This window comes from Belonocnema kinseyi, chromosome 10, assembly GCF_010883055.1.
Source record: "Belonocnema kinseyi isolate 2016_QV_RU_SX_M_011 chromosome 10, B_treatae_v1, whole genome shotgun sequence".
NCBI lineage: Eukaryota > Metazoa > Arthropoda > Insecta > Hymenoptera > Cynipidae > Belonocnema > Belonocnema kinseyi.
This window is the reverse complement of record NC_046666.1, coordinates 3,550,322-3,567,366: the sequence shown is the minus strand read 5'-3', so window position 1 is coordinate 3,567,366 and position 17,045 is coordinate 3,550,322. Positions and strand designations below refer to the sequence as shown.

General features: G+C 22.3%; 1 protein-coding gene across 1 annotated transcript in view; it reads left to right on the top strand.

Moving 5' to 3' along the window:
- Positions 1 to 17,045, top strand: part of LOC117181976 (ubiquitin-conjugating enzyme E2-24 kDa) — a 24,471-nt gene that overhangs the window by 2,337 nt on the left and 5,089 nt on the right. Inside the window, exons 2-4 of the mRNA XM_033374999.1 lie at positions 3,613 to 3,663; positions 14,885 to 15,017; positions 15,109 to 15,256. Coding sequence (XP_033230890.1) covers positions 3,613 to 3,663; positions 14,885 to 15,017; positions 15,109 to 15,256 — 332 coding nt within the window. The remainder of the gene's footprint in view (positions 1 to 3,612; positions 3,664 to 14,884; positions 15,018 to 15,108; positions 15,257 to 17,045) is intronic.

Here is a 17,045-nt window from a genome sequence, read left to right as displayed (position 1 = left end):
AATTTTGAATTTTAAAAAAAGACGAATTTGAACTAAGCTTATGAATCTTGAACGGAAAAATGAAAATTTTAAGAAAGTAGTTTAAGTTTCAAACAAATAGTTGAATTTTCCACCTAAAAAGGTGCATTTTCAACAAAAAATGTAATAATAGACTTTTTAACGAAAATATTTTTATTTACACTAAAAAATACAGTTCGATTTAATCAAAGAAGGTGAATTTTCAATAAAATACTTAAATTCTCAACTAAAACAGATTAATATTGAACGAAATGGTTGCATTTTTAACAAAAAAAATATTTTTTCTACCAAAAAAGAAGAATTTTCAACAAAATACATCAATTTTCAACCAAATAGTTAAATTGTCTACCAAAGGATTTAATTTTGGATTTTTAAAATATAAATTTTCTACAAAGCAATTGAATATTCTACCCAGAAATATGAATTCTCAATTAAAAAAGTGATTTTTAAACAAACCAAAATTTGTGTCTAAAATTATTTTCAATAAAAAAAAAATTTAATTTAAAAAAAAAAAGTAGTTAAACTCTTAACTAAAGAGATCCATTTTCAAATTAAAAATGATATTTTGAACAAAAAAAAAATTTATTTTAAATCTGAAAAGGTGAATTATTAACAAAATACATACATTTTCTTCCGAATTATTTCATTTTTGAGTCGAAAATACCAATTTTTGATAAAAACAGTTGAATATTCAATCCAAGAATATGAATTTTCTAAAAAAAAAAAAAAACAAATTTTAATAAAGTATTTAAATTTTCGACCTAAAAAGATGAATTTTTAACCCAAAAGTTGCATGTTCGAACAGGATGAATTATCAATAAAATACATAAAATTTCAAACAAATAGTTAAATTTTCTACCAAAGTATTTAATTTTTGAGTCGAAAATACGAATTTTGGACAAAACAGTTGAATTTTCAACACAAGAGTATAAATTTTCAACAAAAAAGTGAATTTTAAACAAGTAAAAAATTTTGTTAACTAAACAAACGAATTTTCAACAACAAAAAAAATAAATTTAACTTGAAATTGTTAAATTTTGACGCATAAATAACAATTGAACACTTATTATTTGTAGAAAAAAATTTGAGTAATTTTTAAGAGATATTTAGTAGTTTTGAAAAGATTAAAAATTAATTAAAAACTTGAAATTATTTCAAGTGATTTAAACAAAGTGTATTAAAATTTTTTTCAGAACATTTAAATACATTTTAAAATTATTCGACGATTTTCTACAATTTTTGAAAATCCTGCAAATTAAAATCTTTTTAAACTTTCTGTTACAATAATTTTTCAATTTTCCAAAGAGTCTTAAAAAAAATTTGATTCTTTCGAAGTCTTTCATAATTATTAAAATTTAAATTAAATTTTTTTAATTTAAATTTGCAGGATTTTCTAAAAGTTATGGAAAAAATTCATTTTGAAATATATTTAAAAGTTCCGAAAGAAAATTCAAAAATTATTTTGAATTTGGAGAAATTTGAAATCACTACTAGATTTCTCAAGATTTGAAAATAAAATTTTAAAGCTTCTATTTACAGAAAAGTTAAGTTGAAAAAATTATTTTTCAATTTTTAATGTGATCAACTTTCAAACCAACAGTGGCATTTTGAACAAAAAAATTGATTTTCTACCTAAAATGGCGATTTATTAATAAAATGCATACGTTTTTAACCAAATAGTTAAATTTTCTAACAAAGTTTTTTATTTTTGAATCGAAAATATGAATTTTTTAAACCAAAATTATGAATTTTCAACCAAAAAAATTAAATTTTAATAAAGTATTTGAATTTTCGACCTAAAAAGATGAATTTTCTAAAAAAAAAAAAGAAATTAATTTTAAAGAAACAATTTTTTTTACCAAGATTATGAATTTTCAACCAAAAAAAGTAAAGTTTAATGAAGTATTTGAATTTTCGACCTAAAAAGATAAATTTTTAATCCAAAAGTTGCATGTTTGCAAAAAATGGATTTCCCACCGAAAGAGATGAATTGTCAACAAAATGCATCAATTTTTAAACAAATAGTTCAATTTTCTACCAAACTATTTTCTGAGTTTAATATTCAACCCAATAGTATAAATTTTCAACAAAAAAGTGAATTTTAAACAAGTAAAAAAAAATTTTAACTAAAAAGATAAATTTTCAACGAAAAGTTTAATATTTGCTATTTTAACAAAAATATAATTTAATTTAAAATAAAAAACGGCTGGATTTAACAAAGAAAAATGATCTGTTAACAATATACTTGAATTATTAACTAAAATAAATTAATTTTCAACACAACAGTTTCATTTTTAACAAAAAATTTATGTTCTACAAAAAAAGGCGAATTTTCAAGAATGTACATAAATTTTGAACCAAACGGTTAAATTTTCTATCAAAGTATTTAATTTTCAGGACGAAAATATAAATTTAAAAAAAGAACAGTTTGATTTTCAACTCAAGAATATGAATTTTCAACAAAAAAGTGAATATTAAAACAGCAACGAATTTGTTTTAATTTAAAAATAAATGAGCTTTCAACGAAAAATGTAATATTTGATATTTAAAAAAAAAAAAATAATTTAATTTAAAAATTTTTTAAACAGCTGGGTTTAACAAATAAAAACGAATTTTCACCAATATACTTGAATCCTTAACTAAAAAATATTAATTTTCAACTCAACAGTAGAATTTAAAAAAAAAAATGATTTTCTAAATAAAAAGGCGAATTTTCAACAAACTACATAAATTTTCTACTATATAGTTAATTTTTCTACCAAAAGATTTGATTTTTGAGTCGAAAACACAAATTTTCTACAAAGCAGTGAAATATTCAACCCAAAAATATGAGTTTTCCATTTAAAAAAGGGGAATTCAAAACAAAATGTTGTGAAATTATTTGAACTTTCAACCAAGGAGTGAAATTTTCAACCAAACAGTTGAACTTTCCATCAAAGTACTTCATTTTCAGGACGAAAATACATATTTTTAACAAAAACTGTTGAATTTGCAATCCAAGAATATAAATTTTCAACAAAAAAGGGAATATAAAAAATTTTTTAACTAAAGTTATGAATATTAAAAAACTAAAAATTAAGAAAGTAGTTAAGATGAGTTAAATTTTCAACCTAAAAAGGTAAACTTTCCACAAAAAAAATGTTCTTTAAAATCAACAGTTGTATTTGACCAAAAAAATTAAATTTCTTTCTATAAATCTGAATTTTCAACCAAATAGTTGCAATTTCTACCAAATAATTGAATTTTAGATCCGAAAATACGAATTTTCTACAAAAAAAATTCAATTTTCAACAAAAAAATTCAATTTTGAATAAAATAATAAAAAATTGTAATAGAGAGACTGAGGCTAGCGATAAATAAATAATAATTTTGATATTTTATGGATTAAATAATAAGACTTTAAATATTTCTAGATCGAAGTGCATTTTTTATATTCGAAGAATTTTTATGCCACTTTTTTTTTCATTTTTGACACTTTTTACACTATTTTTTATCTCTAAAGTGAGTCCGATGCCTGTAAATCGCTCCAGCAAAAAATTTGGCGAAATTATAAAGAGAAATTTTCCAAAAACAATGAAAAAATAATTTTTTCAGGATACAAAAGGAATTGGCTGAGATTACTTTGGATCCACCACCAAATTGCAGGTTTGTTATATTAAAATAACTAAACAGATTATTAATTTTAGTTTTAATTAATTCTGAATTATTAATCAGAGTCTACTAGATGATTAATTTTAGGTTTTCTATATAATTCAAGTTTCTGTTTAAAAATTCCTGCTTGTAGATTTGAATTATAGTTTTTTTGTCTAGCAAATTTTCTGATTTAATTCAGAATTACGTTTAGTTGCTTCGGAAAATTTCATGTTCGAACTCAAAATAATAATTTTTCTCGAAAATTAAAATCATTTTTTTTTTCAAAAATTTTCTGTTTTAAATCAGAATCAGAATTCTTTTCGAAATTGCCCCGTTCCAGGCAAAATATTTAAATATTTTAGAAAATTCACTGTGCGAGACCTGAAATATTTTTTTTTTTATTTTGGAAATTCTATGATCAAAATTGACTCAATTGATTTGGAAAATTTCCTTTTCCAACTCAAAGGTATAATTTTTCTCGAAAATCGATATAATTCTTTTTAAAAATTCCCTTTTCCAAATCCGAATCATAATTATTTTCGAATATTCCCCCCTTCCAAGTGGAAATTTTAAGTCTTTTGGAAAATTCGCTCTTCCAGATCTGAATTATATATTTTTTTAAAATTTCATTTCCAAGTCAGAATCATAATTTTTTCGAAAATTCCCTGTTCCAAGTCAAAAATTTAAGTCTTGGATAATTTACTGATTCAGAGCCAAATCATAATTCTTTTTTTTCAAAAATTCTCGGATCCAAAAAAAATTGCATATAATTATTTCCGAAAATTTTCTGATCCATCTAAAAATCAGCATTTTTCTCGAAAATTATCATTCATTCGGAAAATTTCCTGGACCAACTCAAAATTATCGTTCTTTTGAAAAATTTCCTGTTCCAAATCAGAATCGTTATTTTTTTAATATTAATTTTTTCGGCAAATTCTATGCTCCAAATCAAAATTTACTATAATTTATTTGGGAAATTTCCTTTTCCAACTAAAAATTATAATTTTTCTCAAAAATCGATATCATCTTTTTAAAAAATTCCCGTTTCCAACTAAAAATTATAATTTTTCTCGAAAATCGATATCATTCTTTTAAAAAATTCCCTTTTCCAAATCAAAATCATTATTCTTTTCGAAATTTTCCCGTTCTAGGTGAAAAATGTAAATCTTTGGAAAAATCACTGTGCGAGGCCTGAAATATTTTTTTTTTTCGGAAATTGAATGAATCTTTTTTTTTCGAAAATTCTCTAACCCAATTAAAAATGACATATAATTACTTCCGAAAATTTTCATTCTTTCGGAAAATTTCGGGGACCAACTCAAAATTATCGTTCTTTTGAAAAATTTCCTGTTCCAAATCAGAATCGTTATTTCTAAAATATTAATTTATTTGGAAAATTTCCTTTTCCAATTAAAAATTATAATTTTTCTCAAAAATCGATATCATCTTTTTAAAAAATTCCATTTTCCAACTAAAAATTATAATTTTTCTCGAAAATCGATATCATCTTTTAAAAAAATTCCCTTTTCCAAATCAAAATCATTATTCTTTTCGAAATTTGCCCGTTCTAGGTGAAAAATGGAAATCTTTGGAAAAATCACTGTGCGAGGCTTGAAATATTTTTTTTTTCGGAAATTGAATGAATCTTTTTTTTTCGAAAATTCTCTAACACAATTAAAAATGACATATAATTATTTCCGAAAATTTTCATTCTTTCGGAAAATTTCGGGGACCAACTCAAAATTATCGTTCTTTTAAAAAATTTCCTGTTCCAAATCAGAATCGTTATTTCTAAAATATTAATTTATTTGGAAAATTTCCTTTTCCAATTAAAAAATATAATTTTTCTCAAAAATCGATATCATCTTTTTAAAAAATTCCCGTTTCCAACTAAAAATTATAATTTTTCTCGAAAATCGATATCATCTTTTTAAAAAATTCCCTTTTCCAAATCAAAATCATTATTCTTTTCGAAATTTCCCCGTTCTAGGTAAAACATGGAAATCTTTGGAAATATCACTGTGCGAGGCCTGAAATATTTTTTTTTCGGAAATTGAATGAATCTTTTTTTTTCGAAAATTCTCTAACACAATTAAAAATGACATATAATTATTTCCGAAAATTTCCTGATCCAACTAAAAATTAGAATTTTTATCGAAAATGCACAGTTCCAAATCAAAATTATACTTCATGGTACTTCTTTTTTAATTATAATTCTTACGAAAAATTCCCTGAACCAACCCAAAATTATCATTCTTTTCAAAAATTCCCTTTTCCAAATTAGAATCGTATTTCTTGAAAAAATGTTCTTGTGCCAGACCTGAATCATTATTATTATTATTATGTTTTTTTTTTCTTTTGAAAAATTCCAGTTTCAAGTCAGAATCGTAATTTTTCGAAAATTACCTGTTACAAGTAAAAAATTTAATTCTTGAAAAAGGTAATGTTTTAGAGTTAAATTATTATTTTGTTTTTTCTCGAAAATTCCCTGTTCCAAATCAAAAATGTGAGTCTTGGAAAATTTACTGCTTCAGAGTTAAATTATCTTTTCTTTTTTTTTCTTCAAAAATTCTCGGATCGAAAAAAAATTACTAATAATTATTTCCGAAAATTTCCTGATCCAACTAAAAATTAGCATTTTTCTCGAAAATTCCAAATCAAAATTTCTAATTCTTTTCGAAAATTCCCTGTTCCAAGTGAAAATTTTAAGTTTTTTGAAAAATTTACTGTTCCAAATCTGAATTATATTTTTTTCCTCCAAAATTCTGTGATCTAATTCAAAATTATAATTAATTGCTTTCGAAATTCTCCTTTAAAGTTTTCTCTCCTAACTCAGAATTATAATTAATTTCAAAAATGTCCTGAATCAATCAAAAATTGTAATTCTTCAAAAAATTTTCCTGTTCCATATCAGAATCGTAATTCTTTTCGAAAATTCCCTATTCCAACTGAAAATTGTAAGCTTTTGGAAAATTAATTTTTTCAGATATGCATTATAATTTCTTTTCGAAAATTCTCACAACATTTAGAATTATAATTTTTAAATTTCCTTGTTCCAGATCTGAATTATAATTTGTTTTTTTTTCGAAAATTCTCAGACCCAATTCAAAATTACATATATTCGCTTTCGAAAATTTCCTTTTCCAACTAAAAAATATAATTTTGCTCGAGAACACACTGTTCTAGGTCTGAATTATAATTCAGTATACTTTTTTTTTAAAGCAGACATAACTAATTATAATTCTTTTCGAAAATTTTCTGAACCAGCTCAAAATTCCTTTCAAAAAAATTGAAGATTTCTTTTTGTTATTTATCTCGAACGTACAGAAATTAAAATTTTAACATAATATAGACATACAAAAGTGATGTCGCAAGGAAAACAATAATTTATTTACACGTGCCAAACTACATTGTCGATCACGAGTATGACGCGAATCGTTTATCGATGATTTTTTAATTCTTTTAATGTTAATTATGTGAGAGATACAATATTTTTTTCTTGTATAGGTTGAAAGCTATCAGAATTCCTTTATAAAAATAAGCCATGTTGACGTCGTTTTATCAATGTTTTAACAAGATATTGCAAAAGAAGTGCAAATTGCAATGTTTACTCAAAAGTTAAATAAAATATTTAATAAACCTTTTTCAATTTTTCCTGGGACCATTTTGAAGGATAATTTCTATAAAATCTCAAGAAATTATCACCATTAATGTGAACATTTTTGTTTGATAAAGTTGAAAAAAAATTGATTTTGCGATAGAAGAAAAAAATTCCGGATCCCAAATATAAATCCCGGTTAGCTTAAATTAATTTTCTATCAAGAAAGTCGAATCTTCAACTACAAATAAGGTGAATTTTATATTTTAAACCAAAGGTGAAGTAGTACGTTTCTTTAGTAAACAATTAATTTTCAAACGATAATGACGATTTGTTAATTAAAAAGTTCAATTTCAAACTTAAAAAAATAGATTAAAAAAATTTTTCTTCTAAGTCTTCAAGAAAAAACATAATTTGAACTAAAATTTTTGAATTTCGTCTAGAAAAAAATGAATTTCTAACAAATTGGTTGAAATTCTAACCAAAAAGATAAATCTCTAACAAAATGTATGAATTTTTAACCAGAAAGATAAATTTTCTACCAAAAAAAAAAATATGTTTTCAAAGAAAATGATAAATCTAGCACAAAAACCGAATTTTTAACCAAATAGTTGAATTTCTAGCCATAAAGATGAATTTCCAACTAAGAAGATTTTTCTCTATCTAAAAGACAAATTTTTAACAAAATAAATAAATTTTCAGTCACAGCTACATTTTTTTTAACGAAAATTATTAATCTTTCACCGAAAAAAATGAATTTTCAAAAACGAACATTCATTTTCTACAATAAAAATTAACTTTTTATCAAGAAAAGATAACTTTTAAACCAAAAACCGAATAGATTAAGAAAATTTAATTTTCTTCCAAAAAAGACGAATTTTCAAGCAAAAATATTAAGTTTCAAACGTAAACATTAATTTTCTACAAAATACGCGAATTTTTAACTAAATAGTTGAATTTTCAACAACAAAAAAAAAGATTATTCTCCAACAAAATATTTCAGTTTTTAACACCAAAAAAAAATTTTTTATCCAAAAAATTAATTTTCTAGAAAACAGTTTTATTTTTAACCAAAGAAATAAATTTGTAATTAAGAATGTTAATATTTCACCAAAAAAGACGCATTTTCCACTGAATACGTATATAAATTTTCAACAAAATAGTTTAATTTTCCAATGGTAAATTTTAAATCTAACATAAAATAGTTAAACATTCAGTTAAACAAATGTTTTCAAACAAACAAGACAAATTTTTAACAAAATAAATAAATTTTTAACCAAAAACATAAATTTTTAATAAAAATTATGAATATTTCACCCAAGAAAATGAATTTTCATTTTCATTTTTAACCAAATAATTTAACTTTCAACTATAAAATATCACTTTTCAACAAAATGTCGAATAATTAAATTAAAACTTTAAAAAATTACTTTTCAATCAAACAAAGAACGAGTTTTCAACAAAATATTGTTAACCAAGAAAATAAATTTTTTACCGAAAAACACTAAATTTAACTTTGCGGACCTTTCTTGAAAATTTTCAATTGAAAAAATTATTTTTCAACCCAAAAAACAATATTTTTAATAAAATAGTTAAATTTTCCTTACAAGATTAATTTTCTTCTAAAAAAGACGTATTTTAATAAAAATACCTAAATTTTTTAGTAACAAAACTAACTTTTAAACACCAAATAGAATAGTTTTTTCGCAATATTTCTATTTTTATATGTTTTCATACAGTTCTGATTTATTTATAGTTGATTTTATCTTCTTTTTTGTTAAAAATTCATCGTTTTGTATAGAAAATGCATCCTTTTGGATTTAAAATTATACATTCTTGGTCAAAAAGTCATCTTTTTTGGTTGAAAATTTATTAGTTATTAAATTTAAAATTAGTATATTAAATTTGTTAGTTTGGAATTAACTTTTTTTATGAAAATTCCACTATCTTTTAAAAAATTTGTCTTCTTCGCTTGAAAATTTAACTGTTTTGTTGAACATTCGTTTTTTTTTTTTTCATAGAATATTCGTCCTTTTGGATTGACAAATGAACCTTTTTGTTAAAAAATCGTATTTTTTTTGTAGAAAATTGATCTTTTTTTAGTCGAAAATTCAACTGCTTGTTTAATATTCCTCTTTTTGGATAGAAAATTCATCTTTTTTGGTAAAAAATCCAAAATCCGTTAAAAATCTGTTTTGGTTGAGGATATTTAACCGTTTTGGTCAAATTAATCTTTTTCGTTCAAAAATTATATTATTTAAAAAAAATAAAATAAATAATTTTTTTGAAAATGTTTTATTTCTGTTAAAAGATCATCCTCTTTTATTCAAAATCAACTGTCTTGTTGAAAATTCAAACATTTTGGTAGGAAGTTCAACAATAAAACAGTTCGATTTAAAATTAAATTTTTGTCTGAAAAGTTAGATTTTCGGCTTAAAATTTTTTACCGTTTTGCAGAAAAATCTTCTTTTTGACTTGAAAAATTACAAATTTGGAATAAAATGCAACCGTTTGGTGGAAAATAAACTTTTTTGATGAAAATTTAATTATTTTTGTTGACGATTCAGCTTATTTAAACTAAAAAATCCACTTTTTCGCTTGAATTTAATTGTTTTTTATTTAAAATAAAAATGTTTCCTGGTTGGATATATATTATTTTTTTTCTGTTGAAGATTCATCATCACTATTATGTTGAAAATGAACTTTTTTAATGAAAATTTATTTTCACGAGTTCAAAATTGAATTTTTTTGTAGATAATTCGTCTTTTTAGCATGAATATTCAACAATTTGATTGAAAATTCATATTTTCGGTTTGAAAATTTAATTGTTTTTGCAAAAAAAAATTTTTTTTTAATTCTCTTTTGTTGAAATATATTTTGAACTCCCAATTATTTTGTTGAAAATTTGTGCTTATTTTTAATTGAAAATTTGTTTTTAAATACTTGATTGAAAATTAATTAATTTCATTCAAAATTCGTCTTTTTTAATAGAAAATGCATCCTTTTGGATTAAAAATTGAAACCTTCTTGGTAGAAAAGTTATCTTTTTTGGTTAAAAATTCGTTTTTCTTGCTTGGCAATTAGCTTTTTGGATGAAGACACAATTATCTTTGAAAAAATTCGACCTTTTAGCTTTAAACTCAACTTTTTTGTTAAAAATGTATATCTATTTAAATAAAAATAATATTTTTTTTGGTTAATAATTCATCTTTTTGGTTGAAAATTAACTTTTTTTTATGAAAATTGTTATATTTTTTAAAAGATTGATCTTTTTGGCTTTAAAATTTAATTGTTCGCATGCAAATTTAACTGTTTTGTTAAACATTATCATTTTTGGATATCAAATTCGTTCTTTTGGATTGAAAAATAAACCTTTTTGGCAGAAAATCATCTTTTTTGGCTGAAAATTTATCTTTCTTTGTTAAAAAAAACTTTTTTTGTTAAAAATTCATATTTTCGGGATTAAAAGGCAAATGTTTTCCAACAAATTCAGCTTTTATGTTAAAAAAATTTAACTCTTTTATTAAAACATTCATTTTTTGGTAGAAAATTCGCTTTTATGTTAAAAAAAATTAGTCTCTTTCAAAATGTATATTTTTTATTAAAAATGAAACTTTAAATGTTTCTGATATAAAATTAAAATCTTTTTGGTTGAAATACTTTGTTCAACAATTTCTTTTTCTAAAAAATGCCCAGTAAATATCCAAAAACTTTTAAATTGGTAAAAACCATCTGTGTAGGTTGCATAATCATAATTGTTTAAAAATTCAACTATTTATTTAAAAATTTAATTATTTGTTTGAAAAGCAATATTTTTTTTGGTCGAAAATTCAACTGCTTTTTTTAATATTCGTCTTTTTTTATAGAAAATTCGTCCCGTTGGGTTGAAAATTATTCTTTTTTGGTAGAAAAGTCATTTTTAGTGTTTAGAAATTAACTTCTTGGTTGAAAATACAACTGTTTTTTTTTTGAGAAAATTCGTCTTTTTGGCTAGAAAATCTAACAATTCGGAATAAAATTCAACTATTTGGTCGAAAATGAACTTTTTAATTGAAAAGTTACATTATCGGAATGAAAATTAAATTGTTTTGTAGAAAATTTGCTTTCGTGGGTTCAGAATTTAACTGTTTTGGTTGAAAATTAAACTACTTTTTTTTTAATTTCACTATTTGTTTGAAAATTAAATTTTCTATTGAAAATTCATATTAACGGATTGAAAGTTGAAAATTCAACAATTTGGATAAACATTGAACTGTTCTTTTTTAATTTCAATATTTGGTTTAAAATAAACTATTTTGTTAAAAATTCATCGTTTTGGTGGGAAATTCAATTTTTTTGTTGAACATGTCTTTTTGGATTAAAAATTAATTTTTTTTTTCTGAAAATTCATTTTTGTTAGATGAAAATTCAACTGTTTGGTTGCGAATTCGTCAACTTTTTTGTTAAACATTTGTCTTTTTGTATAGAAAATGCATTCTTGTGGATTCAAAATGAAACATTTTTAGTTGAAAAGTCATCTTTTTTATTTAAAGTTTATTGCTGTATTAAATTAAAAATTATTATATTAAATTAATTTGTTGAAAATTAACTTTTTTATGAAAATTAGAATATATTTTAAAAAATTTAACGGCTTTGTTGAAAATTCAGCTGTTTGGTTAAGAATTCCCAAATTCTTTTGAAAAATATTTATCTTTTTGGATTGAAAAGTTATCCTTTTGGATTAAAAATTAAACCTTTTTGGTTGAAGTAATCTTTTTTTATTGGAAATTTATTACTTTAGTCAATTTAAAATTAGTATATTTAATTTATTAGTTGAAAATTAACATTTATATGAAAATTCCACTATATTTTTAAAAAATTGTTTTTTTTTTTTTTTGCTTAAAAATTTAACTCTCTTGTTGAACATTCGTTTCTTTGGATAGAAAATTCGTCCTTTTGGATTGAAAAAGAATCCTTTTTGGCAAACAATTTTTTTTGACTTAAAATTAATTTTTCTTTGTTAAAAATAATATTTTCTGTTGAATCTTCAAATTTTCGAGATTAAAAGTCAAATTTTTTCCAACAAATTCCAGTTTTATGCTTAAAAACTTAACTGGAAATGTAATTTTTCCATTTTTGTTTAAAAATGGTACTTTTTCAGTTCAAAATTCAACTATGTAGTTTAAAATTGAACTTGTTTTTTTTGTTGTTGTTGAAAATTTCAATATTTGGTTGAAAATTAACTTTTTTTTGTTAGAAATTAATATGCTTGAATTGAAAACTGTACTTTTTTGTAGAATATTGGTGTTTGTTTTTAATTGAAATTTTGTTTGGAACTATTTGTTTTAACAATTAATGTTTTTCGTCAAATATTTTGTTAAAAATTTCGTTAACAAATGTAAATGTATTACTTTATTAAATTTAAAATTAATATATTCAATTTATTATCTGAAAATTAACTTTTTTATGAAAATTCTATTTATTTTAGAAAATTTGTCTTTTTGGCTTAAAAATTTAACTGTTTTGTTGAAAATTCATCTCTTTAGGTAGAAAATTCGTCATTTTTTGGTAGAAAATCATATTTTTTGACTCAAAATTAATCTTTCTTTGTTAAAAATAAACTTTTCTGTTGAAGATTCATATTTTCGAGATTAAAAGTAAAAATTTTTCAACAAATTCAAGTTTTATGATTAAACACTTGACTCTTTTATTGAAAATCAATATCTTTGGAAAGTGAACAACTTTTTTCAAATTTTTGCTCATAACTGAAATTGTAACTTTTCTATTTTTGTTTAAAAACTGTTCTTTCTCAGTTTAAAATTCAACTGTGTGGTTCAAAATTGAACTTTTTTTTTGAAAATTCCACAATTTGGTTGAAAATTAACTTTTTTTTGTTAGAAATTAATATGCTTGAATTGAAAACTGTACTTTTTTGTAGAATATTTGTGTTTGTTTTTAATTGAAATTTTGTTTGGAAATATTTGTTTTAAAAATTAATGTTTTTCGTTAAATATGTCGTTCAAAATTGAAAATGTATTACTTTATTAAATTAAAAATTAGTATATTCAATTTATTATCTGAAAATTAATTTTTTTTATGAAAATTCTACTATATTTTAAAAAATTTGTCTTTTCGGCTTAAAAATTTAACTGGTGTGTTGAAAATTCGTCTCTTTGGACAGAAAATTCGTCCTTTAGGATTAAAAAAACAAATCTTTTTGGTAGAAAATAATCTTTTTTAATATTAATCTTTCTTTATTGAAAATAAACTTTTTTGTGAATAATTCATATTTTCGGGATTGAAAATCAAATTTTTTCCAAGACATTCAACTTTTATGCTTCCAAATTTAACTGTTTTATTGAAATTTAATATCTGTGATTGGAAACTGAGCTATTTTGTTGAAAATTTTGCTTTTAACTGAAAATGTAAGTGTTCCGTTTTTGTTTAAAAATTATTCTTTCTCAGTTGAAAATTCAAACTATGTGATTCAAAATTGAACTAGTTTTTTTGAAAATGAACTATTTTGTTAAAAAATAATATTCTCAAATTCGAAATTGAACTTTTTTGTAGAAAATTTGTGTTTTTTTTTTTTTTAATTGAAATTTTTGTTTTGAACTATTTGTTTGAAAATGAATGCATTTCGTTGAGAATGAGCCTTTTTATAGAATGTTAATATTCTTGGTTTAAAGTATATTTTTTTTGGTTCAAAATACAATTATTTATTTAAAAACTTACATATTTAGTTGAAGAAAATTTAATTATTTTGTTAAAAAGTAATCTTTTTTGGTCGAAAATGCACTGCTTTTTTTTAAATATTCGTATTTTTGGATAGAAAATTCGTCCCTTTAGATTGAAAATTATTCTTTTTTTGGTAGAAAAGTCATCTTTCGTGTTTGAAAATTAACTTCTCGGTTAAAAATTCAACTGTTCAGTAGAAAATTAAACCTTTTGGCTGAAAATTTAACAATTTTGAAGAAAATTCAACTATTTGGTCGAAAATAAACTTTCATTATGACAATTAACGTTTTCGGGGTGAAAATTAAATTGTTCTGCAGAAAATTTGATTTCGTGCGTTTAGCATCTGACTATTTTGGTTGAAAATTAACTTTTCAGTTAAAAATTCATATTCTCGGGTTGTAAAATTGAAAGTTTTTTTTTGTAGAAAATGAACTGTTTTTTACAACATTTTTTTCTCTCCAAAATTCATCGATTTTGGTTGTCGATTAAACTTATTTATTTAAAAATTCGACTTAGTTTAAAACTTTTTTTTTCTGGTGAAGATTCATCATTTTAGTTGAAAATTAATATCTTTGATTGGAAACTGAACTATTTTGTTGAAAATGTAGCTATTTCGTTTTTGTTTTTCTATTTTTTTGTAGAAACTTTGTGTTTATTTTTTATTGAAAATGGTTAAAACTATTTGAAAATGAATGTATTATGTTGAAAAGTCGTATTTTTTGTTAGAAAATTAATCTTCATGGTTGAAAGTTTGGTTGAAAAATCAACAATTTGTTTTAAAAAATAACATATTTAGTTGAAAATACAATTTTTGGTTTACAATCCCAAGAATTTAAAGCTTAAAAATGACGTCTTTTCTTCTGTTTTTAAAAAGAATTTTAGCGGTTGAAGTCTGTAATTAATTGATTTTTCCTGCAGTGCTGGACCTAAAGGAGACAATTTATACGAATGGGTCTCCACTATCCTAGGACCTCCTGGATCTGTATACGAAGGCGGAGTCTTCTTCCTTGACATTCATTTCTCACCAGAGTATCCTTTCAAACCTCCTAAGGTACGAAAAAAAAAAAAAAAAATCAAAAATCAAAATATTCTTTTAATAATAAATTAATCTGTATTTTAAAAATAATAATAAAAAAATTCAGGTCACATTTCGAACGCGCATCTATCACTGCAACATAAATAGCCAAGGAGTGATATGTTTAGATATTTTGAAAGACAATTGGTCACCTGCTCTTACTATTTCGAAAGTTCTGCTTTCGATTTGCTCACTTCTCACGGACTGCAATCCAGGTTTGTTGAATTTTTTGGTTTTTTTATTCTCTCTCCTAAAAATAGAGCGTTTTCTTTTAATTTCAAAGTCTTTGGGTTTGAATTTTTGCTCAAGAATTCTACCTGATTTGAGAAAATAAAGCACCAAAAAAATTTCACATTATATTAAAGAATATTTTAGGTGAAAGGGAAAAAAGAGGCTACAGAAAGTACACAAATTATAATAAAAGGACGAATTTTAAAATAAAGACAGTTTTTTCAGTAAGTTAAGGAAGAATAAATGTTGAATTTGCAACACAGAAACATGAGTTTTTGCGAAAAAAAAGTTGAATTTTTAACTAAATAGTTAATTTTTCAAACGAAAAAGATGTATTTTTAACCAAGATGATTTAATTTTCTACCCAAAAAGATGAATTCTCAATGAAATACAGATATTTTTAACCAATTAGGTGAATTTTAAATTGTTGAATTTTTAAACTAAAAAGACGAATTTTCTATAAAACAGTTGGATTTTCTACCAGAGAATACGATTTAACAAAAAAATTAATTTACAACTAATCAGTTGAATTTTGAAAAAAAAATAGTTGAATTTTCAGTTTAAAAAACTACTTTTTAATTAAAAAACAACTCATTTTTAACTAAAATTATGAATATTCAACCGATGAGTTGAATTTTTAACCTAAACTTTTTCGAATTTGGACAACAAATTAAATAGTTTATATTTGTAGAAAAAATACATGATTTTCAACCAAAAAATATATTTTCTCCTTACAAAAATTATTTTCAGCAAAATAAATTACTTTTCAACAAAATAGTTTAAACAATGTAAGTGATTTCAGTTTAAATTTTATTTTATTAATATTTAGTATACATTTTTTAACTTTTAAACCAAAAATTGTATACAACAGAAAAATTAATTTTCAACTAGTCAATTGAATTTTCAACTATGTAGGTAAATTTTCAGTTAAAAATGTTAATTTTATACGAAAAAAAATTCACTTCCAACTAAAATGATAAATCTAACCAAAAAATGAACTTTGAAGAAAATTCTTTGAGTTTCACCGAGCAGTTGAATTTTCAACCTTAAAAGTTTATTTTTTAACAAAAAATGTAATAATTTATATTTTAATAAAAAAATGCTTAAATAGAAACAAAATCAGTTTGATTCAACGAATAAAGACGAATTTTCAATAAAATACTTTATTTTTAACCACAAAATGGATTTAAAAAATAAAAAAAGAATACGAATTTTTAAGAAAATATATAAATTTTAAACAAAATAGTTAAATCTTCAAACCAAAAAAGATACATTTTTAAACAAAAGTGAACTAGATACATTTTAATGGAGTATAATTAATTTTCAATGAAAAAAAGTGCATTTTCAACACTTTAGTAATTTTTGTTTGTTTGAAAATTCCACTATTTCAGTTGAAGGTTCATTGTTTTAGTTAAAAACTCTTACGTTTAGTTTAAAATTAATTTTTTAACTAAAAATATTAATATTCCATTTTCAGTTGAAAATAATAATTTTTTAGTTCATAATTCAACTATTTGGTTTGAAAATTTGTCTTTTTTAATTAAAAATTCGACTATTTTGTAAAAAATGCATGTATTTTTTTGGTCAAAAATCAATCCTTTTATTTTAAAATTAATCTTCTCGTTTGAAAATTCAAGTATTCCAGTTAACTATTCCTCATTTGAGTTGAATATTGATCTTTTTCGTTGAAAATAAAAATACTCTGTTCAAAATTAAACTCTTTCGTTAAAAATTCATGTTTTTGGTTTAAAATTTATCAATTGCAGTCGACGA